The sequence below is a fragment of the Myotis nattereri genome, assembly GCF_964212035.1.
Source record: "Myotis nattereri genome assembly, chromosome: 13".
NCBI classification, from domain to species: Eukaryota; Metazoa; Chordata; class Mammalia; order Chiroptera; family Vespertilionidae; genus Myotis; species Myotis nattereri.
Window position 1 is genome coordinate 27,531,847 of NC_138088.1, and position 25,358 is coordinate 27,557,204.

Genomic DNA, 25,358 nt, shown 5'->3' on the forward strand with positions numbered 1-25,358 from the left:
CCTCACAGTTTGAAATCCAGTGAGCAGAGTTTTCAGGCCTTTCTATTTTATGCCTTCAAATGTATTTCAAATCATAGTTGTTAAAAATTTAGACCCATTTCCAGCCATGTGTTACCATTGTAAATTTCTACGTTTTACCTTTTGCAGCCCAGACCAATGTAGAGATTCCATTACCTCATATCTCAAAGGAGAACCTGGGAAATTTGAAGCAAATGGGAACCATGCAGAAGTCACTCCAGAAGCAAAGACGAAATCTTACTTTCCAGAATCCCAAAATGATGTAGGCAAACAGAGTACTAAGGAAACTCTGAAACCAAAACCACACGGATATGGTCGTGTTGAGGAACCAGCATCATCACTAGCAGCATATCAGAAATCTCTCGAAGAAACCAGCAAGTTTTTAATAGAGGAGCCTAAACCCTGTGTGCCTGTCGGTATGAAAAAGATGAGTAGGACTTCTCCTGCAGATGGCAAGCCAAGGCTTAACCTCCACGAAGAAGAGGGGTCCAGTGGGTCTGAGCCAAAGGTACGTCGCCTTTATTCAGAATGCTGTCCTTTAAACTGAAGGTATTGATGATTTGTTTCCTCTGATTAATGTCCCAAGGTTCTTTACTATTTCCAAATTATAAATGTGTGACCGAAAATTATAACACTAATGTTGGGGGTAAAGGAAGTTCTGAGTAAAGCATAAGCTATTTGATCATATCGTCCGTCATTCAGAGGGTAGGAAAAAGAAATAACCATCTCTTTGGCCATTTTTCAGATTATAGAGATGTTAAGTAACCAGCTTAAGGTCCAGTATTATTTTGTCTGGGATTTAAGTTTCCTAACTCCCAATCCGATCTTCTTTCCTTTGCAAGGAGGGTAATTGTTCTGACCCTTTCTGGTTCTTTTGCATAATTTAAAGTTTATAACACACAACCCATCTAAAAGTTTTACCCTGTAAGGTCAGTTGTCTGAAAGTGTGTCTGAAAGTGTGCTTTAAAAATCGAAGAAACATAGTTCCCAAGCCTAAAATGATGTGTGTATATACCACTATTGGTTGACAGCATTTAGAAATTTAAAGTAAGAAGTATCATTTTAATAATTTTTATATCTAAGTTGATAATTATCTTAATTTGTTTTTAATAATTTTAGGACCTACTGCCACAGAATTATTTGCTTGCTCTTTGTACTTGTATGTTTTGGTGATACTATCTTAATAGTTTTTTATTCATTGAGGTTTTATCATTTTTAGATATTTTAAAAAATTAAATTGAAATTATGATTCAAAGATGGATATGAGAAAATAGAGCTGATTTTTTGTTGTTGTTGTTCTCAAATGTTATGTCTTTTCATGAACTATGTAGTAGACATAGATTAAGAGTTATACATCTTTGGAATAGTAGCACTTCTCATTTTCCTTAAAACATCTAGTTTTCTTTTGTCAAATAGTGAGTCCATGATTAATATGAGGTTTAAAAATGTATAAATTCCCAATCACTCAGGAGCTAATTGTCAGCTTATTGACTAATATCTCTCCTTTTCCCTTCTGCAGACTATCTTTTGACCATTTTCCTGCTTGTTAAGAAGGAAAGGGAAAGGAAGTAAAATTGTCAGGTCTTTTTTCCACTTCTTTCCTGACAAGTGGGGTTTTGAATATCAATTTCTTTTAGTTAACTCTTAGTTTATGTAAGCAGTATGATTTTGAGTAAAATATTCCCTTTTAAAATGAGCCCACAGTTAGAAACATTAACATTATGGTGTTTTAACTATGAACATCTATTGTGCAAAAGCCTATTAAAATCAATAGAAAGTACTGAAATCAAAGTATAAATAAGCACCTCTATGTGTGTACATGTGCATACAGATTGGCTATTGGAGAACCAAGGAGAAGGCATAAAGTCTTAACCCTGGAAGGAACCTCAGCTGAGTTCATCAGTAATGGAAAACAATCATACTAGGAAATGTTTGCAATATTTTCAATAAATGAGTTTATGCCTTTGGTGTTGGTCACAGGTCCTACTCCAATGCGTAAAGGTTTTTATGAGCATAAAAATTCATAATGGAGTTCAAGCTTCTGGTAGATATGAGCCTGACCTCACAAGAAATCCAAAGATGTTCGTATGGGTCTTTTGTGACTAGACCATAGGACAATAGCAACCAAGAGGTCATCTGATGTATGATTTCAGAAACAGCCCCCTTTTTGTTCCCTAAATAATCAGGTCAAAAGTCCGGGTGCAGCTCTTACACGAATGACTACCTGCTGTTACAAGGTAAAATTCTGTTCTTTTCCACCTCTTTCCATGCAGCAACCCATGGCAAGGAGTATTAAGAAAATTCCATTTGGCCTCTTAGTTAACGCTGTTTACCAATTCCTAGCGAATTCTCCAAAAGGAATCCTGATGAGGTCCTACTACTACATTCTGTTACTCTTCATCTTAATATTAGCATAGACGCCAGGAAGAGAATGGAAACTAAAACATTGTCCAAATGGCCACTTTTTATTTATGTGAGGGGCTGGTCTTAGATGATGCTTTATAGGATTATGATATAATTTGACATCTAGATTTGTTACTAGTGTTTGCATTAGTATCTGTTCTTCTGCTTTTAAATTTACCCAAGGGAAAACTGTTCCCCAGTTTCCAATTCCATGTATGGTTAATTCTGACTGAATTCTCCCTTTGCCTCATCTAACCTACTTATCCTTGAATGCTGATTAGTACTTCTTTTCTTTCACAATATGAATTCCTCTTACCTCTTTCTGCCTTTTGGAACTATTGCAGGGCCTTCTTTCATAATATTAGGTCATTTTAAGTGTCCTGAATTTATGGTCCTTTTCTAATGAACTTTAAAAAGTAATAGGAAACTTAGCAACCAATATCTTTGCAAAGAGTAAGAAACTCAAAAACTGTTTCCATTTGACACTATATATTATTCAGTAGGATGTTTTGTTCACATGAACTTTCCCACAAAGTCAAGTTTGATATTATATTTTTATATATTTGTTAAGTTAACCTTTGGTGAATATGGCCTATTATATTATCTATTTGACTAACATTTCATTAATCATTTTAGCTAGCACTTATACCTCCCATAACAATTTTACTTATTTTGATTTATCTAACTACAACTTCTAACTCCAGTACTATCAAATTTGAGGTAATTAGTAAACTTAGAAAATAAAATTTCAGAATTCCATCAATAAAATCATTCAGTAAATATTTTTCACTATGACATTTAATTGGAAGCCAAAGATATTTTTCCCTTTGAAATATGAACTGTTTGCCAGTTGGCAGTTATTTTTCATATTCCTATCCTTATTTCCTAAAAATTAGCATTAGTTTAGTTACTGTATTCTGTTTATACCATGATCTTGTCTGTCAGATTTTTTTTTCTATTATAATTTCCTATCAGTTCTTCAAAGAAGACCTCATATTTTGACATGTTTTACATTATTCCTTCATTTATTTGAATAAACTCTTACTAGATACCAATTATGCTAATATAAATTCTTATAAATTTGTCAAATCTGACCAAAATTTCATAAAAATCAAATACCATGCCTTTTTCTGTAGATTAACTGAAACATGGCCTGAACTATAAGATTATACATTTAAGTTGAATGTATATAGACTTAAAACTAGTTAAAAATTAATATTAATGTTTCTTCAAACTAATAATTAGTTGCATGTACTTTCTGGTGCCAAAAAGTCTCTAAAATTGTTATTTTTAATATTTTATCATTTATTTACCTTGGTCTTATATATATATATATATATATATATATGCAGGTAAAGACCAAAGTAATTAGATCCACACATGTATGCATAAATATATACATACAGAGTAGTTTCACTTAGAATCCTGCTCAAAATTTTCTTTCACTTAAATTTTTAAAAACATTTTCACAAATATAGCATCATGATTTTCCTTAGAGGAGGGAAAACCAGCAAGTAAAAGTAATTCTTTTTTGATTTCCCTTCTCAGAATGTCTTTTATTTTAAATGTGATGGTAAAATTATGCTAAAAATACATTTATCAGGACTTGAAAAACAGTGAGAGTGATTCAAGCTCAGAGGAGGAACAGAGAGTCACTACCCGAGTTATTCGCCGGCGTTTGATTATAAAGGTATCCTGTAGCCAAATCATCATGGGTCATTGCTGTATTATTGGAAAGTCCTTTCTTGTGGTTTTGAAAATTCAGCATGCTTGGTAACTAAATGGCTCTCTATGTGTTTGTCTGCACTTTTGGAAGCTTATAAAAACAATAACAAAAGGGAAAACGTCATGTTGCTTGGTAGTGAGGCCTGTGTTTGACCTGACAGTTGTAATTAATTTTATCTGAGAATTCTTGGGGAATTGTATCCTGCTTTCCCTGAAGAAGTGTTATATGTGTGAACAAAGATTCTATCTTGGTGAGAGAATAGTCCCTATCAAATGAAATGTTCAATGAAATCTCAGAGGCCGTAATGAGGGATGAGCTAAGAGGATTGAAAGGCTTCCTTCTCAGTCTCAAATTCCTTCTGCCTTCACAGTTTTTTAAGTGAAAACTAGTTTGTTTGTTTTTTATCAATGACTAGGACTTTGATGTTATAGCCTGGATATATGACATAAGGCAAATTAAGCAAAAACTTCTGAAATCGTTTTTTTAATTAAATTTATTCGGGTGACATTGGTTAATTGTATTGGTGATAGGCACACAATGCAATATACAGATGATGTATCATAGAATTATACACTTGAGGCCTGTATAACTGTATGAACCAACATCACCCCAATAAATGAAATAGGTTTTTAACTTGACAAAAATACAGCCTGATTTTTTTTTTTTGCATGTTGAATTATAGGAAACAATCTTTACTAGCAGTGAAAAACATAATCTCACCTGTTACAGCACAGTTGAATAAGTTGATTTCCCCCATAAAGGCCTTTTGAAGCACTGACCTTATGCGTGGGAAGGTCCAGCAGGATGTGTCTCAGTCTGCTGCTTGTCTTCATTACTGTCTTTAGCGAGATCTTTCTTGATGTTAAAATGATTGAGTGCAGAGAACTAGGAAGCTGTTTTCAATACCCAGGCCTCTGAATGTAATCCAAATAACTTGAAGCTCTTTGGTTGGCAGCTCTAGAAAGAAAGGAAGGGAAATGTCTATTGAAAACCATTTGTCAAACTTACCCATTTCTAAAGTGTCAGGAGACTCAACGGAGAGCAGAGATGTTGGCTTAGGTATCCAAAAAGTCTTAATCCTGCTGCTTGTACTTTTCATGTAGATCAGATTAAAGAAGAGGAGAAATCTGCTTAGTATAGTTTTTCAAAGACTTTGGAAGCATTAGAGAAGAAAATAAGGCCTTGTCTAAATTTTATATTATCCCCCAATCAACCTTGAGCTCAATAGAGAGCTATCAAAAAGCATGACTCACGTCTTTGAAAATTCCGCATAGGCAAGCCAAATTCCTTATTGGGATCTAACATATTTGTAAGTATTCAACTTGCTATCCATAAATCCTCATAATCACTTCCCACACCTTTCTGGAATTGGAGGAAAGAAATAATTCAGTTTTCTGAAGGAGGTAAAGCCATACTCTTTGCTCAGGCTTTGCTATTCTCATAATGTCTTCAAGAAATGGTATTTTAAAGTGAAACGTCTAGAAAAAGTGCACCAAACATAGTGTAACTTGCTTCTTCTTATGCTTAACATGTGACATATTCATGTTGCATCCAAACCCACCTATTCCTTTAGAATAGCTGCCATGATAGAAGCTGGCTCTCCTTTATATAAGAATGAGCAAAAATAGGTTTACAGTTGTAATACAAGAAAAAAATCTGTCACATATACTTACTGCTATACACATAAGTTTGCCTACCCCTGTATAGTAGGACAGACAAAAAATAAGTTATCCTGCAAAAAAATTGGGAGGGTGGAAAGAAATATTACTCTGAAGAATACAAAAACATCAAACCCTGCTCCCTATGTCAGTGAGTTATCTCTTTTGTTCTCCTAGCATTCTACACATGCATTTTCAAGTTAGCTTTTACTGGACTTATTATGTATTTGAGCTTAATATATAGTTAATTCTATAATTAATTCTATAACACATATTACCTTTTTTATTAAGTTTAAAAGACCAAAATACACTATGATGTTGTAGTAGGCTCCATAAAATAGAGGAGTTAGTGTTCTCCCCAAATCCCTATTTCTTGAAGTCAGTGTAATTATAGGGAGGTTGGATGGAATCATCAGATAATGGGTTTTATAACAAGAGAAAGCATGGTATAAACAATAGAATTACTCAAGTTTTGAGAAATGTCTTTTGTATATGACAGAAATCAAAAGCTAAAGAATGGCCATAATTATAATTGGAAACTATGGGTATAACAAAAAATACGTCACATATAGAAGAATCTTTCAAGTTAATATTTTTCTGTTCAGATTTTTGGGGCAGGTGAAAAGGGTCAGACTTCTATTGATTTTCTCTTTACTCCTTTGTTCGTATCTTTCTCACGTAAAAGAGCTTGAGACCACAGTAGTATATGGTAAATGTGGCGGGGAACCATCTTTGTCAAAAACATAACATGAGAATGTTAGGTCCTAAAGGGATCATCAATACTAAAACCACTTCTTTTGCTAGATGACAAAACAGGATTGGAGACCAGTTGATTTATACAGAATCACAGCAGGGCAGAAGCAGTTCTGGGACCAGAACCTAATCTCTAGCCCTCCAGTGAAGCTTCTCCTACCACAATACTATATTCTTTCTCTTCCAGAACAAATAAAAAATAACTTTTCCTAGACTAAATTAGGCCTTTCTAGTGGCATGGAAGAGGGCAGCATTGGACTATCTTTCCTGAAAACTAGAGCTGGAATGCTAGGAATTTGACCTATTTCATGGAGGCTATCCACCTGGGACTAAGTCAGCATATTTCGATTGTTTGCCACTTAAGTGGCAATGGTGTGCTCAGGATTCCATTACCAGAAGTCTAGGCAAATTTGGGTTCTTAGCAGTTCAACTTGTATAATAAGTGGGTTGAAAGTATAATTTTATAATTTAAATTTAACATTTTTAAGTTGCTAAGGAATGAGTCAAATTAAACTCCCATTTATTTGGGGATCTTTTAAATTTTATAAACATTTATTTCTATGTAATCTGACAATATCACAATGGTTTCAAATGCTTGAAAGCAATTTAAGTAAATTAATCAGTCCTATAAGCTTGTTTTACATTATTTGCTTAAAATTCAGTGATTAGAAAGGTAAAAGGTTTAAAATAACTCACAGCCCAACTATTGTAAAGTTTAGGAAGATTCAAATAACTGAAATTTCACTACATAGTTCAACTGTATTTTCATGTCTACTTTTGAAAATTTTTTTACCGATTTTCAGATTGAGTTTATATGTATGTTTTTTCCCAAACCAAAATTGATTTCCCCATTCCATTGTCCAGCAGTAGCTACTGTTCATTAACTTTAGATTTTTATGTACATGTACAACATCCTTTGCAAGTGGGTTTCTTAGAATATAAAAATGAGTTATACTGTATATATTGCTTAGTAACTTGCCAAGTTATGTGTGCGCCATATATATGATATCTACCCCCATTTTTTGGAAAGTTGAAGTTGTAATATTGTGTACATCAAAGCAAATTGGTACATTATATATAGTTAATTGTTCTTTCATTTTATTCAAAAAATTCAAGGAGGAATAAAAATTATAAAATGTTTTGGCAGGGTTTTAAAGGGAAGTAGTTAGTCTTTAGTAAGATGGCCACTAGGGCTGACATATATATAATATAGATAGATAGATACTGTATTTTTCCTTAGAAATAGGAAAGAGAAACAGTATGTGCTAGGGGAGGGTTTTGCCAAAACTAATGCCATCAATAAGGGAGGGGGAATTTTGTTTACTTAATAGTACAAACTGTTTCCAAGAACTTTAGAAACTAATTAGGGGTTATTTTCTCTCATTAAGGAGAAGCCCCAAAGACCTCTCCTTGCTAACACTTGATTTCCAATATATTTGACAACATTTTAAATGGATGATTTTTTAATGTATTTTTTGACTCCTTACTATCGTTCCTATCTTATCTAATCTACTTTAGTGAGTTTTTACATACTCAATTTATTCTGATCTTATTAAAGCATAATTGACTATACTTTATGGCCATTTAAGATGAAGAGATATACCTATACCTTTAATTTTACATCAATAGTATGAATTTTCAGTAGGAAACAATGAAAATCCTGCATACCAGAGTAGATCTCAACAGCCTATATGGTTTGTTACTTATAAGTAGGGCTTTGCTTTCTTCTAAGACTTTTAATATAAATCAGTATACTTATATTTATAAGCATGTAGTGAATACATATAACTACTTCACATTTCTTTCAGAGACTGTCCAAACAGTTTAAAAATGAATTGGCATCTTTCCCCACAAAAAGGTCCATTCATGATATGTCCAATAGGATTCTGTTTTACTGTATTTTCCTGGGATTCTCTAACACTCTAAGAACTAGACATTTCCAAAAGTTAGTTCAAAAATATTCCATTTATTCATATTTAAACTATAGTGATATCTTTCATGACCTTTTATCAGCCTTTTCTACTATCTTTATGCTTTTACTTTTAAAATAAAATGGCTTTTTTAATGACACCAACAATATTAAATATAAATAACACTCCCATAAAGATGTCTTGCAGATTTTAGTGCATTTAGTCATGAGTCCTCTACATTTCTCCAATCTCCTTCTCTCTGTTAAGTGTGTTAATTAAAATTAATTGTAAGCGAGATTCAAGGTGAACTAAATATGAGTAGCAAGAAACATCTTTTCTTTTCATCCCACCTCTAGACCACAGTGAGGTAAGATGAGTCGCATGTCCCACATGCTGTCACGACCTATGATCCCACAATCTATAAGAACACAAAGTCACTTCGTAAAAAGAAAGAATGAAAACAGAATATTGTTAGCAAAGCACAATAGTGTTTCGTCTTTACGCTTTTCATCATTTTAAACCAGAGCTGCCTTTCTACCTGTTACAACATAAAGCACTCATCAAGTTCTCCCACCATTGGCTGGCACTGACAAAATTATCAGAGCTACCTCTTCCGTGACAGTACCACTGAAAGGGCTAGAATCCTGGCTCTCCCAGAGATGCGGCAGTCTTTGTGACCTGCTACTTTTCCTAAGAAGGCAGTAGTGCACAGTAGCTAGAGTACACTGTAGTGTAGCAATATCCAGGTCACCTTTTCAAGAAAAAGTTTAACTAATAGGTCAGTATGTCTCTACAATAGGTTTGCACTTCAGATGTTTGTCCTTGTTCCCCAAAACTGGAAGTGGTGCTAACCTAAAGGTGAATACCAGTGCCAAAAATAATGTATTGCAAATACAGTCCTATGTTTGCTCTGAGTGGTTGTTCTTCTGATGCAATCATAGAACTAATAGAGAGATATTAAGGAGCCGTCTAAATCTACCAAGCTTCCTATGAGCAGGATAGTAAGAGCCCATCTTGGAGATTGAAGAATTTATTTTTTTTAAACTCACTAGAAGAAGGTCATTTGACAGTTTTCCCCTTCTAAACCAGGTAACAGACACTAACTGAAAGATACTATTTTAAATTCCTTTCGTACTGACTTTTTTTTTTTGGTCTGTGGCAATGAAGACTAGATAATCAGTCATTAGATAGGACCTCCACTTGAAAATAGTAGTATTCTGAAACCAAGTACTTTATCAGACAGCTATTCTCATTTATTTTAAGACCTATGAAAGGTTCAGTATTAAAAAAAAAAAAAAAGATTTTCGCTGAACTTTCTCACAGTGCTTCCAAAAAATGTATATATTGCTCTTAGTAAATGAAATTTTAAGTTAAACTAACAATGGGTGATAAATTTCCCAATTAAGGTACTATCTTAATTCACATTAGACATACTGTCATTCATAAAAATGGGTTGTACTGAAAGTGAGATGATCTAATTAAAGCCCTAATCATTGGCTAAACTTTTTTCAACCAATGAAACCTTTTGCTTTGTAAAGCAATGTGTATGTGTTCATTCTATACTTATGTATTTTTAAGTTCTTCCTTCTTGGAGCTTGTTGCTAATCATCATCATTGTACATACTTGAGGTTTAGTGCTTTGAATGTTGTTGACTGCTAAATAACTATCAGTGGAGTCAGCCTTTTCCCCCTACCCTGAAAGAGCCAGTAGAACGTATGCCTTCTTTTTCTAACATTCCATAGCGCATGTGTGTGGTGTATGGAGTGGTGGGGAGATCTCTCCACCTGGTATGTCTCTAATCTCTATGCCACATCCTCTAGGGAGAGGAAGCAAAACACATTCCTGGTGAATCTGTCACGGAAGAACACTTTACTGATGAAGAAGGCAACCTCGTCACCAGAAAAGTAATCACCATTGGGATTTCATACTTCTCTTGGAATTTAGATGTTCTGTTTGCTTGCTGTAGTGTCCCCTCTTGAAACAGAAAGCAGGAAACATCTCTACTTTTCACTATTGCTTCCTACAGATCACTCGGAAAGTGATAAGACGAATGGTTATCCCACAAGAGAGGAAACATGACGTGGTAAAGGAGGGGGCCTGCCCCAGAGAAAGTAGAGGATGAAAGCTTTGTGAGCGCTCCCGTGTACGCGGCTAACAGGCTGGCGTGGGCAGTGTGGCAGCTTGAAGCGTTTGCTGCTCCTGATATCTTGTGCATTTGATCAGGGTCAAAGAAAAAGACTTTTCTTCCTAACATTCTTTAACATTATATTCTCTTACTATCTTCAGAGAGTTCACAGAGATATGTTCATTTATGGAGGTTAGAACATGCCAGTTCAAGATTCCTAGAAAAAATTAAAATCATCTACCACCACCAAACCCGTTGGCGGGGCCCCACCCATGCCCAGTGCCTGTCCGGGCACGGATGGAGAGCATTCGTTTCCAGCAAATGCACAGGATTTAAATGTTAGAATGGCAAAAAGCGCAGTTCAAGATCCATATATCAAATATATTTTCCCTGTACAGTATGTTCTACGGAGAAATCTGAATTCCTCCATTCTTAACCCAAAAATTCTCCTCTGCATTTCCAATGTGCCAATTCAGGAACTAAACTCATTACTGAGCCTTGTAACAGAGCAGATGGATCTCCATCTCCCAGAGAAAACACTGGTAGTTATTTCTTCCTTCCTTTTCTTAGAACTTTAACCTTTTCATTTTAAAAATAGTAACTGTTTACATAAGAAAAAGTGAACTGAGAATTTCTCAGGACTAAATCTGTGGAAAGGCTGCTGTGTTATCCATTAATTATAAACAGGGTAAAAGCTGAGTATTTGTACAAAAACTTCGCTCTCAGAGAAGTGTGTCCCACTGCGCGGTGAAGAAGGGTCTTGTTTTATGGAAAATGCCTGGTCTGGAGTGAGAGGAGGGGTTGGTAATTCCACAAATAATAATTAATAATTTTAAAAAGTCCCTTAGATCCACAGCTTTTCCATGGTGTTAGTTGTGATTAGTGGTTTGCTGAGAACTTTCAGTCTCATTATGACAGATTAAAATTCTGCTGGCTTAAAAATGTGTAAGTTGTAATTAATATATTTTATGTTTGGGGTTTGAGTGCCTTGAGAGCTTCCGCGATGATTTCTTCTCGCTTCCGACCGGAAACGGACAGGCTGCTCCTTTTCGATTCCTCACTAACCTGAAGTACCGTGAAGTACAGTGGCGCTGTCTTCACTCTGGTGGTGCTCTCTAGCTTGCCTGCAAATGCTAAGCTGTGTGGTGAAAGCCGGTGGATTGTATTTTTGGACATGAAGTGGCAAAGTGCTTTAAACTGTGTTTCACTTATCCTGATCCAGCCTCAAGGAACCAGAGTTGGAACTGCTTCATGACTAAAACTCCTTTGCCGTGAAATCCTAACGTGTGCATTCCTTTTAAAGCAGGGAGAAGGTTATAAGGTGAAGACAAAGAAAGAAATCCGGCATGTGGAGAAGAAGAGCCACTCATAACAGTGAAAGGTCAGTCAGCTATGTGCGCTCATATCAACAACAGTAGCACTTAACTCCCTGTGGCACTCAGGAAGTGATTGAGAGCGCCCCCTTCCTCTCACTGTGTTCCAGCTTTGCATATGCAGTATGAAGTTGTGATAGTTCGTTTTTTATGTATGCTCACACACACACACACACTAAACTTGACTCTAGGTCACAATCAAGAAACTTTCTCATGAATTAGTCGGGAATTTCAATGTAAATGATGTTTGCAGAAGCAAGTGTAAACAGTGATTTTTGAGTCTTCCTGAAGAGCGAAGGCTGAGTATCAAATGCAGGAGCAGTATACAAGCTAATAGGAAGATAATTTGGCAACGAGTAATTCTTACAAATACACTGTGAGAATTGTATTGATCCAGCCTTTCCCCATTTTAGCGGAACATCATTGAGAATATAATTTTGGTTAAAATATAGTAGTTGCTAAGTTTAAATTAAATGAATGAAATCCCTATATATATGATTTCATATTTTATGTAAGCCAAAGCAAATTAAATAGGAAATTAATTAATGGCACTGCTCTGTTTTTAAGTTAAAATGTTTAAAGTTGTCTGAACTTTTCTTCATAAACAAGAGTGTTTTCCTTTAGTGCTGTTTCCTAAATTTGACTTCATCCTATTTATTTCTACATAGCTACCATTAGAAAGGCAATTTGGGGTGAAAAAGCAATATAGCTTTGAAAATGTCCCCATAAGTCTGAAAGGTAAAGCAGGGTGGTTTCTTTAAGGCTATTCACCAACAGTTCTCTTAGCCCCACTGGTCAAAATGACAGAGAGAGCAAACAGGTTCCAGTTTCAGCTGTCATACCTCTGCTGCTCCCCAATTCCCAGAACCCCTGAGAAAATATCTAGTATCATTGCCCCTAATGCTTTCTTTATGAGAGGTAACTATAACTAAAGCCCAAATAAATTCTTAGTTCTTCCTCCACTAAAACACCTTATCGTTTTTTATTTATTCACTTAAATACTTATTTCACTTCCTCTCTGTGAGGCTTTCCACGGGGGCACTGAGAAGTCATCGCTAGACAATCCTGACAAGGTGCTTGCTCTCCCTGAGCTTACACTTTAGATATTTAACGGGAACCGATCATAACTAAGAACTGCAGGGTGCTCTGGAATAATATTTACTTTGCATACTCTTCCAAGTGTTTCACTTGTGCTCTTAATTCTCACAACCAACCCATTTAACAGGTGAGAAAACAGGCCCAAAATTTTGCCCAATATCTTGTAAACAAAAAATGGCAAAAAACAGGATACACAAACCCAACAAGTGGTTGCCAAGTTTAAGTTAAATGAATGAGCCCACACTGTCAAACCTGTGAACCGGAACTTGACCTAGATCTGAGGTGACAGGGAAGCTTTCCTTGGGGAAAGGGATGTTTGTGTTTTAAAGAATGAACAGGACTCAGCGGATGAGGGGTGGGCAATTTGCTATGCGTAGGCACAAGCAATGGCATTCTGCAGAGGCAAGGAGGAAACAGGGAAAAAGAAACTGTGAGAACGGGTCACTGTAAGTGGCAGAAGAGTTTGCCATTGTGTCTGGAAAGGTGGGAAAGATCCGTATAGGCCTTGTGTGTTTCTTTGTTAAGATTCTGGTCTTTACCCCAAAAACAGTGGGAAACTATTGAAGGTTCTTAGGCAAGGGTGGGCTATGATGCAGAGAGTCAATCAGAAGTGGCAATGATGGATGACAAGAAAACCAGTGAGGATGGTAAAAGGTAGGATGAATCGAGAGATAGCAACATGATTTGGTTTTTATTGGCTGATAAGGGTAAGAGATTGGATAATTAAGGACGACATCAGTGTAACAATATCTAGAATGAACCTACCTATTATGCATGTCATACAGCTAAACTTGATGAAGACATTATGTAGCAAATTACTAAAACACCGAACATCAGTTTGCTGTCTTGAATTGGTCTATTTAAGCAATTCTACTAGTAAGTGATAAGTGAAGTGAAAATAGAAACTAGGTCAGTCAGCTTCAGTATGACCCTTATAGCGTGTCCCTTAAAGTTTAACATCTCATTCAGTCATAGACTCAGACACCAGATGGAAAAGAACCAGAAGTGGCCCTAGCTGGTTTGGCTCAATGAATAGAGTGTCGGCCTGTGGACTGAAGGGTCCCAGGTTTGATTCCGGTCAAGGGCACATTCCCGGGTTGTGGGCTCGATCCCCAGTGGAGGGCATGCAGGAGGCAGCCAAGCAATGATTCTCTCTCATCATTGATGTTTCCATCTTTCGCTCTCTCTTTCCCTTCTCTGAAATCAATAAAAATGTGTGTGTTTTTAAAAAAGAACCAGAAGTTCTTTGAATGACCCTACACTAGCTGGCCCATTTTTATAGAGTAACAAATACCTAATATCCATGAATAAATGATACCAAATCTATATGACAGTGCTATGCATCCAAGGCCCTTTACAGAGTATTAGCAGAGAAGCCACTTGCTCAATAAATATACGAGAGGCTTTAAAATTATAAATAATACATATTGTGAAGAAGTTGTCAGGGCCTGGGCTGACTTGCTATACCCCTCAAAGGAGAGAGAAACTCAGTAGGAGAATTCATATGAATATCGGAATAACTTCAGGGTAGAGCAAACTCAGTGTGTCAGATGGAAAGAATGGCAATTTGACTGCAAGCCCCAGTCTACTCTCCAGGGTGGTATTTACCTTCCGTAGTAAACCTGGGAAATGAGTCCAAGAATACTGCCAAGAATTCCAGGACACTGAACGTGTGCTCTGGAAAAACCAATCTGCAAATAGATTAAGAAATTTTATAGCCCTGCTGGCTGCCTTTAAAAAAAAACAAAACAAACAAATACAGAACTAAGCAAGCAGAATACTTTTCAAATTTCACTGAGTCTCAGACAGTAACATCAAATTTTTATTTCCCATTGTACAGCCAGTTTAATTTTGAGTTATCTGAACCCTGCACCTGCTTTTCTTCAATACTGAGCCACAACCATCCTACTTTTAATGTAAGGGAAAAGCCAATGGCTTAAAATCACTAGAAAGATTTGTATGTAGTATATAGTGATTTATAGTTTATAGTGCTTTTTAAGTGGCAAGTAGTATAGAGTGATTTATAGTGCTTTTCCATTTTCTTCTTGTGTAGTCCTTCAAACAAGCCTTGAAGCAGGTCAGACCAATTTTGTTTACTTCCTTTTAGAGATGACGATACCGAGGCTCAGAGATGTCAGGTGGCGTTTCTGCTGTCACACAGCTCACGACTTATACTCTTGCCTAGCTGTGCCCTTTCTGTTACACCAACCTGACTTTCTAAAATTATTTATGAATAATAGTCATTCTATCAAATGATTACTGTATGACAAGTACTAGGTAAGGTTATTATATACCCCCCATTCATATAATCCCCAAAGTAATACTATAGGGTAACTACTACCATCCTTTTTTATACATGAGGAAACGGAAGTTTTAAAATTTAAGACTTACCTAAGGTCCTACAGCTAATGAGCAAAAGCTATGAAATTTGAACGTATCCAGAAACTAGTTATTAACTATTACTTGTATTAATATTTTAATAGTATTCGATGGCTTAAAGACCTAAAAGCAAACTCTGAATCAAATTTTGTACAAAGGCAACCTATAGTAAATTTCTTCATGCTCTACATAGTAAAAACTGTTTGGGGGGAGGGTAGTTTGGTGTTTTTTAAGTAAAGCAAACTTTCATTTTTAAGGTAGCCATAATCTATAAAACATTTACTTCAAATTTACCATTAGAGGGCTGATTAGTGAGTCGGTGGCAAGGGAAGGTCCCCAGAAAGAAGCTGTAAAAACTGCAGGATAGCTGTATTCCAAGCCTCTGGGGGAAATGCTCAGGATCTCACAGCCATATGGAAGCCAAGAGTGGCAACAGTGCCCAAGCTTGCCAGGGCCATAATTTATCTGAGTCAAAAAGCTGACTAATTATATTTATTCCTTAAAAAGATATTTGACCTTTCACTTGGTGAAGAATGAAAAGGGTAGATATGTAATCATGAAGAAAACCTCCATGCTGCCTGTCCTTCTGGAACTCTTATCTTGCAAGGAGGAACGAGATGGGACAAATATTGTTCAAGGGCTAAAAGTACAAAACCCAGGATCCAACGAGAAGGAAAGAGAGAAAGGACTAGCAACCCACAGGTTGAGAACGGCTGTCTTAATGGCTCCTGCCCTCTCACACTTTCCATCAGGTGTCGCTCTTATCACAGTTTATACAGGATGTTGATGTTTTATAAGAGGCACTCAGCCAAGGCTCTAATGCTTTTTGTGCAACTTGGCATAAAGTCTTTTATCCAATGATGACCTTCCTGCACCCTGTGTGATTGGAGCCAACACACTCTGGTGTGAGAACAAGAGAGATTTATAAGGGGAACTAATTCCCAACTTTTTAAAAAACTATCCCTCAAATCATACCTGAATATAAATGGGAATAATTAATAGCACTTTTTAAATAATAAAAACATATCCACTATTTCTAGAGAGATAATGGTCGTTTGCATTGGGTGATAAAAGAGAAAGACCTTACAGCCAGATTTATCCTTGGAAGTTGGATTCGTTTTTGGAAGAGATGAAGCAAAAATAAATAAAGTTCAATTGAGTTGCCCATCTACATAAATTTACTAAACACTATAAAACTATATTTACAATAGGTGAATTGTATGGTGTGTAAATTATGTATCCTTTAAGCTGTTAAAAGCTGGGATCTGTGGGAGGGGTTTGATTAGAGAAAATTGCTGAAAATTCTCCCTAAGAAAACAGCATGATAGCACTAGGGTAACATTATAGGACCATCTAAGAAGCCTGGTGCCTGGAAGATTAGGAATAATATAAAAACAGAGGTGAGAAAATCCTGATCTTCTTACTCTGATTTACACACCTTCTGGGATGGAGCCTGTCCAAATGAGTCACTTTCCTTCCCTGGAGCTTCTGCAGAGCCATGGGAGGGGGCGGGTGTTGAAATCACCCCAGAAGGAATTGATACTTTGATGTTCTTGGCTCTCAGCATTGATGACCTGGGGCATGGAGGTCGGTAGCACTTTTAATACAAAAATGGAAGCCTGAACCGCAGTAGAGCAGACAAAGGAAGTGCTGTACCAATATGTTTACATAAGCCAAGGTATCCAGGGTGACCCATCTAAAGGGGAAGAAACTTGTCCAGGATAAGTAAACAACATCAAGGTCACTGGGAAGACTTTTGGGCCTCAACAGAAATAATCCTAAAGGTTATCCTAGACCTGCTTACATGGTGTGCAGGGTTGTGCCAGCCTTTCTCAGTTTTCTGTAGGGGCTGTGTCTTGTTCTTGGGCAGGCATTCAAGTTTGTCACCTTCACACTGACAAAGGACTAGATGTGGGAATAATTTTATTTTATGGAGAAAAAGTTCATACCAAGAACAATACATACTGCACCAAAGTATGAAAACCTTTGCCAAAGAATGTTGATTTATTTTGACATATTAAGAGTGGCTACAAAATAGATACTTTATGCAGGTATTATCGAGTAAGACAAGATAATCTTAGTGGAGCCTAAAAAAAAAAAAACACCTCAAAATTAATTTATCTTGTCACGACTGATGTGGGGCAGGAAAGGGGAAAGTATTCTTTCCAATGGCTGAAGATAGTCTTCCATTTTAATGTGCATATGGAAAAACAATTTCCTAGTAATGAAGCAATAACACTGTCCTCCCTTTTTGAAAGACTGGTTGCCTTTGTGCCCATGAAAACCCCATGCCCCTGCTAATTTGCTGTTGGTGGAAATCTCAGAGAGCAGATAAGCCAGAGGCCCCCCCAGGGCTTCCCCAAGGGCCTGAGTGAATGACCCGGGCATCAAAGACAGACCTAGAAGAGAGTCCTTCTGACTCAATCTCTAAAACCACAAATAGAGCAAACAAAGTTGTATGAGGTCACGGGATCAGCAAGGGGAGGTCATTGCCTTCAAAGAGCTTTCCGGCATACCTCAGGGCCTTGTCTTCTCAGGCAGATAGCCTGAGTCCAAAGTTTCATGCTAACCCGCCCCATTAGGAGGCCCAGGACCCCCATTCTCTGATCCTTTTCTGTTGAATGGCAAGGAAGGCTTAGACAAGTTCTCTATTTTTTTTAAAAAAAAGAAGCAAGCTAACCTCACTACTTACTGTCTGTCTTTCCACAGGATCATGTGTTTTTACTGCCAGTATTGAGAAATTCATGGAAGACATGTCAGCAGGAAGTAAAGATTCGAGGAGAAGGGTGTGTGTGTGTTTGCTGCTTCCACACATGAATGGCATGACTCTTTTTTTTTTTTTACACAAAAAGAAAAGAGAAAAAGGAAACCACCCACATTTTAATTTAGCATGAGCCAACTTACAGAGCATGGAAATTCACTTTCATTCCCAGGATTGGCACGTGTGCAATTAGCAATGCAGTGTATATACAAGAAGCCATGCCGTTAACAGTTTATCTCAAGTAACTTGGTGTCATTTACAAAAGGAAGAAATTCCTGCCTCCAGAAGGAACAGAAGGAGATGGACTGATGAAATCAGAGAAACACTAAAATTACTAAATCCACAACAGCTCGCCTTATTTTTCTTGGACCCAAACTGTCAGGGTATAAACACTATTTGTTTCTTTTTTAAAACATCTATAGTTTTGCTGTAAATAATAACAGTGTATAAATTCTAACAGAAAAATAGAATAAATGTTGATAAGGCACTGCCTCTTAGAACACAAACAGAATATTGCAAATGCATTTAACATCATAGAGGTCTCAAGGGACTTCACCCTAGAAGAGGAGGGAGGGGTTCTGGGTGGGGGGCGACCTTTACTGATTCTTGTATATTAGCAATTATAATGTTTGTATATGCAAAACTGCTAGCTTGATTTTAAAAAAGCAAATCTTTAAAATCTGCTGCAAATTTAAATAATTCCCAAAATGAGGAATTCTGTAGTTCTGTGAAAAAAAAATTTTCTTCAGAATACTAATATTTTGATGCATGTGTATCACCTTATTTTGATTAAATCTTTTCCAATTTTGCAAACACTACCGTATACTGCAACACAGAAGATTTTATCTGTAAACAAAAAGCCCTTCATCTAATATTTGTTGCTATTGCCAATTTTCCAATTAAATGACCTAAAAATGGAAGAAAAAAAAAACACCTATACAGTAGTTGCTTTAGGGGGAGGGGGTGCTCTCTGTTAGTGCTTAAAAGGGGGGTAATGCTTGCCGCTTTAGAGGTGGATGGTGCTCATAAGAGGCCCCAGTCTGGGGTGTTTAAAATGGACTGAACAGAAGTCCTTAGCTAGTAGAATGGCAGCACGCTGTAAAATTCTCACTGTATCGTGTACTGGCTATAAGATGTAGACACCTTTCAGTAAGCCAATCATTTGTAACCATTCTAGCAGTGTCATACTAGGTTAATAAGGCTGCAGTGTTTTAAAGGGCATTTTTATTTGGGTTTTGGTGAAATTCTTTAATTTGTTGATTATATTCACATGAAATCAGCATTCATGGACACATAGCTCTAATGACATATGTATGAAAAACCATACACTGGATGACCTAGTCGATTATTTAAGCATAAAATAAATTGTGTTAAACTCTTCACCTGTCTGTGCTCTACCGCGTCCTTGTGTTCTCTGGCAGAAGATCATTGCCTAGCTCCTGATCATTTGGCAGCACCGATCCTCCTCACCAGTCCTCTTGGTGCCTCTGCCTCTGCGGTCACTAAGGAGATAGTCCCCCTAACATTCCGTTCCGCCCTGCAAACTCCCAATCTACAACAATGTGGAGCATTTCATAGAGAAGCCATGAATTAAAGGTCAATGACAATTGATCTTTGCCCACATCTGGGTTGGGCTGTCCCACTACCACCCCTCAAAAGTGGGAAGTTGGAGCTATTAGAACTGGTATGTCCAGAATGAACCACTCCACTTGCCGCTGTTTTAGCCCATAAAGCAATTGTTTGTTTTTTCCATTGACATTCATTGTCAGTGCTTAGAAGTTAGGAAATTTTGCACAGTAACCAGATTTCTAACTTCTCTTGAAAAGATTTGGCCTCACTGCCAGAAGGCACCTTCTGGGGCCATGTTGCCCTCTCCAGCCAGGTGTATGGTCTCCAGGCACCACAGTCTGTCTCATTACCTTTATTTTTATTTGTTTATTTTTTTGATCCTCACCAGAGGATATTTTTTCATTGATTTTTTAGAGAACAGTGGGACGGAGGAAAGAGAAATATGGAATGTGCCCCTCCCACTGCAGCAAAATTATCCTATGACATTCCCCCCACCCCAACCTACCCAGGCGGAAAGGTTTTTAAAAGAAACTTGCCCCAAAAGCCTCTCTGTTAAACGAGGATCAGAATCCATGTATCCTAATTTCCCATATAAGAGTTACGAATTGTGGAGGCACAGTCCTTGACAGAAAGGTGTTTATTCTGAACTAGAAGCTTGAAGTGTGCTTGTCTGGGTATTAAATGCGTGTTATTTGTATATACCTGAAAACTTGACTTCAGGACTATCTGATGAGCTAAACTTAAAGTCAAGCAAAAGTTCATAAATTTAATCAGAGAAGTAGCAAAAATAGGATGATCAAGATTTTATTTGCATCTGTGTATATGTATATGTGTATGCATGGACTGAATTGGGAGCATATGTTATATATTCCTAATACTGTCTTTGACCTGCTGGCTTATAAAATTTAAGTTTTTTCCTCACTTGAGGAAAAAAATAATTGATGATAAGATTCCTGATATTTGCTGGTTTTCAATTTTATATTCTTACCAAATTCCTGAGTTTGTTCAATTAAAATGTATTATCACTATTAAATTGCCAAGTTATGGCAATATACTGTGCAGGGTTATTCTACCATTCCTAAGAGGGACCTACTTCACTGAACATATAAGCAGCAGGCTTCTTTCCTCTATTAATAAATACTACCACAGTGTCCTGGTATTCCAACATGTTCATTTGGTATTCTCCTGGGTTCCATCAAGACAGGTTTTTCTCCAAGGCAAATAAAAAAAGTGTTTGCTTGCTTTTATAAGCATCAGGTCACAGCAGGGATATGTGAGAAGCTCAGAAATATAATTTGCCGAGGTGATAATTCTCTGAAGAAGCCACTGATTCAAAAGCTAACTTCCTGAGTGAGTCTTGGTGTTCTTGATTCTGGCATTTTAAAAGGTGTGTAATTTCCTAGTCATATGGCACTGCTCCTTGCTCATGAATTTATGATCAAATAGTCCAGAAATAAACATGTCTAACATTGAGATTTGAACCAGACTTTCCAAGAGTTCTTTTGGTAATAGAGACAAAAAAAAGAAAGAAAGAAAGAAAGAAAGAAAGAAAGAAAGAAAGAAAGAAAGAAAGAAAGAAAGAAAGAGAGAGAGAAAGAGAGAGAGAGAGAGAGAGAGAGAGAGAGAGAGAGAGAGAGAGAGAGAAAGAAAGAAAGAAAGAAAGAAAGAAAGAAAGAAAGAAAGAAAGAAAGAAAGAAAGAAAGAGAAAGAAAGAAAGAAAGGACAGTGGCATAATTAATTTACGTGGTTACCTAGCTAAGCATGCACCAATACAAAATAAATGAATAACAGAATGGACTCTGACTAACATCCTTAGTAGTAGGTCCTATAGCCTTTGGTTCTTTAACAATTAAATGCAGACCATTCAAAATAGACTAAAATGAAATTTACCATTATATCTGCCACACTCAATGACCGACAGCCACGAGTAAAATGCACTACTAGGTGATCCTGCAGGGAAGAAATTTTACCCTTCATTCCTTGGTGCTTTCTGCATTAAGGAATAAATACCCCAAGGGTTGCATTTCCAACAGGACATCCTGCGACTCCTAATTCCTCAAAGGAGTTCCAAAGCAAAGCAGAGCTGAACATGCTGAGAGGATTATAAAGGCGGTGGGATGAAGCACTAGGCCATGAACGGTACACCAGAAACAAGAAGGGAACTGTCAGGTCTTTTTCTCGAGGACTACCTTAAAACGCCCTGTCCGTATCCCAAAAAAATAAGTGAGCTCCCTGCCAACTTTCCCTCAACATCATCCACTTCTCTTCTGAAATCTAACTCAAGCAATGGCATAATTCTGAGAGCTGGGAAGGAATGAGGACTTACAGGCTTCCTGCATCTGAGGCACACTACCAGGTCCTCAGACTAGACTGTGCTCCCTGAGAGCAGGGACTTTGTTCTGCTGCATCCACAGTAGGTGCTCGTAAGTATTTGAGTACATGAATGAGTCAAACATCATAGGGCAAAGAACAGTAAATGGGAAATGTTACTCTGTGCACCGTCTTGCGCACCATTTTCTTTACAGGCTCAAGCAGGTTGGAAATTAGAGGAAAGCACAGCTTTTGAGTCTAATAACTTCATTCACTGAGAACTAACTTGTGTCACCATCCTCCACTAGCCCTTTCCAGGTGCACAATCCCTGATTAGCCATAAAGTCTTAAATAATTGGGCATGGATATCCAATACCACACCAGCAAACAGCACACCAGTGATGCTGCTGAGTCAGGCATCGTTCCCATAGTGATGGGCATCATCATTGACTGGCCGTGGAGAAACTAGGCAAGAGTGTAGAGACCTTGCCATGATCCCTAATCTCTATGAATGAGTCAGATTCGTCTCCTCTCTTTCAGACATGGTATCCAAAGTTTTTAAAACTGCCTACCTCAACAATCCCACCTCAGTGTTGCCAGTGTTTTCTGGGTTGGTTCAAGACAAGAAGGTACAGAAATTACATCCTAGGAATCCCTGGGATGCATACTGCCTGCAAAGGTGTTTTGTTTAGACCAAACAGAATTTGAAAAAAGATGGCCAACGTTTTTTTTAATCAGGAGATTTTAGATTTTAAAAAAATGAAATTTGAATTCTCTTTAAAATCTAAGGAAGTGACAATGTTGTTTCTGAGATCCCTTATGATAACAACTACTTGGAGCAAAAATACATCTGCCATGTTTCGACAAGCATGTGTTTTCTTGTTCACCATTGTCCCTCCTTTTTCTCTTGCCTCCAAAACACAATCTACTTTATTCATTTCTATTCCCAGTCTCTGTTTGATTGGATTGAGAGAAGGAGAAGGCAGCAAAAAGTTGAGTTCATGCTTGAGTTCTTTTTATGGCAAGCAAAACCTCTACCTTATTTTTTATCCTCAGTGCCAAGCAGAAGATGGAATAAAGAAGGGAGTGAGAAGAGAAAGGTAGATCATGTGGTTTTATCAAACCCATCCATCTACCCATCTCATTCAACATGTGTTGAATGCCTGCCACTTTTCAGATGCTCTCCCAGGTACAGAATACATCTGTTTCCTGCCCACTATCTTTCAAGTGAGAAGAACACAAACAGCCTCTGTATGAATTTGAAAGCTCCTGGGAAAGGAAAAAGCCAGCTCTGCTGAGTGGAGCCATTGCACGTTCACAATTAAGTGAGACTCAAGGCCTGACAAAAACATCAATTTTGGTAGAAAACTTCTGAAACATTTCAAAGGTATATAAACAACTCTGCAAGCCCATCTCGCTTCCAAAAACTCCTGATTTAGATGGAACCAGTTGAAACTTTGAACTCATACACAATGTTCTTTACTTTATATCCAGTCCTTCACGATTCTGACCTCTTCACAGAGTCCATCCTACTGACACCAACCCACACTGGCAACTCATGCAAACTAAGTGAGTGCCCCATGATTCAGCAATCAAATCCACATCCTTAATGATTACTCTGGCTATCTTGTGCTTTCCACAGTCCCAAGAGGAGAGCTGGGTGCACAGAGAGTGTAATCAACATTCAGCTTCACATGCTAATCATTTACTTGTTCTCTATGGTTAAGTTTTACCAGACTCCAGCTATGCTGCAGGACACACTGATGGCTCAGTTTGGGCGCACAACCTACCCATGGACAGCAGTGCTCAAGTGCAGAAAGGAGCAGAGCTAGAGCTGCCTCATGAGAGCCTGGCTTGCTAACCTGCCATCATGTCAAAGTGCCTTACTTGGGTAGCACCTAAAACAAGTAAAGGGTATCTAAGGAAAAGCCTGCAAAAACCTTAACCCATTCAAGGCTGATAGAGAGACAGACATATAGACAGATGCTTACATGGATAGATGGATATAGTGGGGACAACTGTAGTACAGTAAGCTTTAGAGTGATTCTCATGCTTTTAACTATAATAAAACTTTGAACTCTCAAGTTCCCTAGGCTAAAGTAGTCATTCTCTCAAATGTCTGTGGAGACTAGCTAGGTCATCTAAATTAGACAAAAGGGCTGTGGTAGACTGCATTGTATATAAATTATTGGCTGCCTCTCCCTGATGGTAGATTATAGTTTCCCATCCCATTGACATCACCTTAGCTATACCAGTTGCTTTGGCCAATGAAAGTAAAGCAGATCCTCTAAGACAGTGGTTCTCAACCTTCCTAATGCTGCGACCCTTTAATACAGTTCCTCATGTTGTGGTGACCCCCAACCATAAAATTATTTTTGTTGCTACTTCATAACTGTAATTTTGCTACTGTTATGAATCATAATGTAAATATCTGATATGCAGGATGTATTTTCATTGTTACAAATTGAACATAATTAAAGCATAGTGATTAATCACAAAAACAATATGTAATTATATATGTGCTGTCCGATGGTCTTAGGCGACCCCTGTGAAAGGGTCTTTCGACCCCCAAAGGGGTTGCGACCCACAGGTTGAGAACCGCTGCTCTAAGAGCTAGTGCATTTTTCTTCATGCTCCCTTTCCTCCTCCTTCAACCCTAGCAATGCTCCACACAGACTGCTCCCTGGCCCGGTGCTGGAGTAAAGGTGACATGGAGCAGAGCCACAGTCAACCCGCAGTGGACATGCAATGTGAGCAGGAAATAAACCTTTCTAGTAAACCACTGAGATTGTTCTGTCATTGGTTATTATAGCATAACCCATGAGTAATATTCAAAACAGGCAGAAAACATTAAATGGCAGTGGGCATTTGTGTAAGCACATTCCCCTCCTAAAGAGTCTGCCTTCTAAAGACTAGCTCTGCTAGATTTTCTCATTTTTAAAATGTTGGTATTTTATCCCCTCCACAATAATATTGTGAGTCAAACAAACATGCCTGTGGACCACCAGTCTTCAACCTCTAGCTCTTGGCATCTGCAGAATGAACACGTACCTGGATCATACCATACAGATTTACTGAGGTGTGATTTTTAATTATCTACTATGAAGCTGATGTGCATAAGCAAATAACTTGATTCCTGCGCCAGTCTAATGGCCGACCTAAGGTCCCCACCTCAGTGCAGTTTGGTTGTTCTCTCTGTACCATTTCAAATGCTAAAACTCTTATTAAGGGTCTGAAGGGGTTACTTGGCTTTATTTATATTTTATAGCATTTT

General features: G+C 37.4%; 1 protein-coding gene across 1 annotated transcript in view; it reads left to right on the forward strand.

The window, feature by feature from the left end:
* ANK3 (ankyrin 3) overlaps window positions 1-19,587 on the forward strand; it is a 294,328-nt gene extending 274,741 nt beyond the window's left edge. Inside the window, exons 42-48 of the mRNA XM_081104730.1 lie at window positions 148-526; window positions 2,205-2,255; window positions 4,025-4,111; window positions 10,290-10,373; window positions 10,496-10,552; window positions 11,898-11,975; window positions 18,154-19,587. Coding sequence (XP_080960856.1) covers window positions 148-526; window positions 2,205-2,255; window positions 4,025-4,111; window positions 10,290-10,373; window positions 10,496-10,552; window positions 11,898-11,966 — 727 coding nt within the window. The 3' untranslated portion in view covers window positions 11,967-11,975; window positions 18,154-19,587. The remainder of the gene's footprint in view (window positions 1-147; window positions 527-2,204; window positions 2,256-4,024; window positions 4,112-10,289; window positions 10,374-10,495; window positions 10,553-11,897; window positions 11,976-18,153) is intronic.
* Window positions 19,588-25,358: the final 5,771 nt, after the last annotated feature.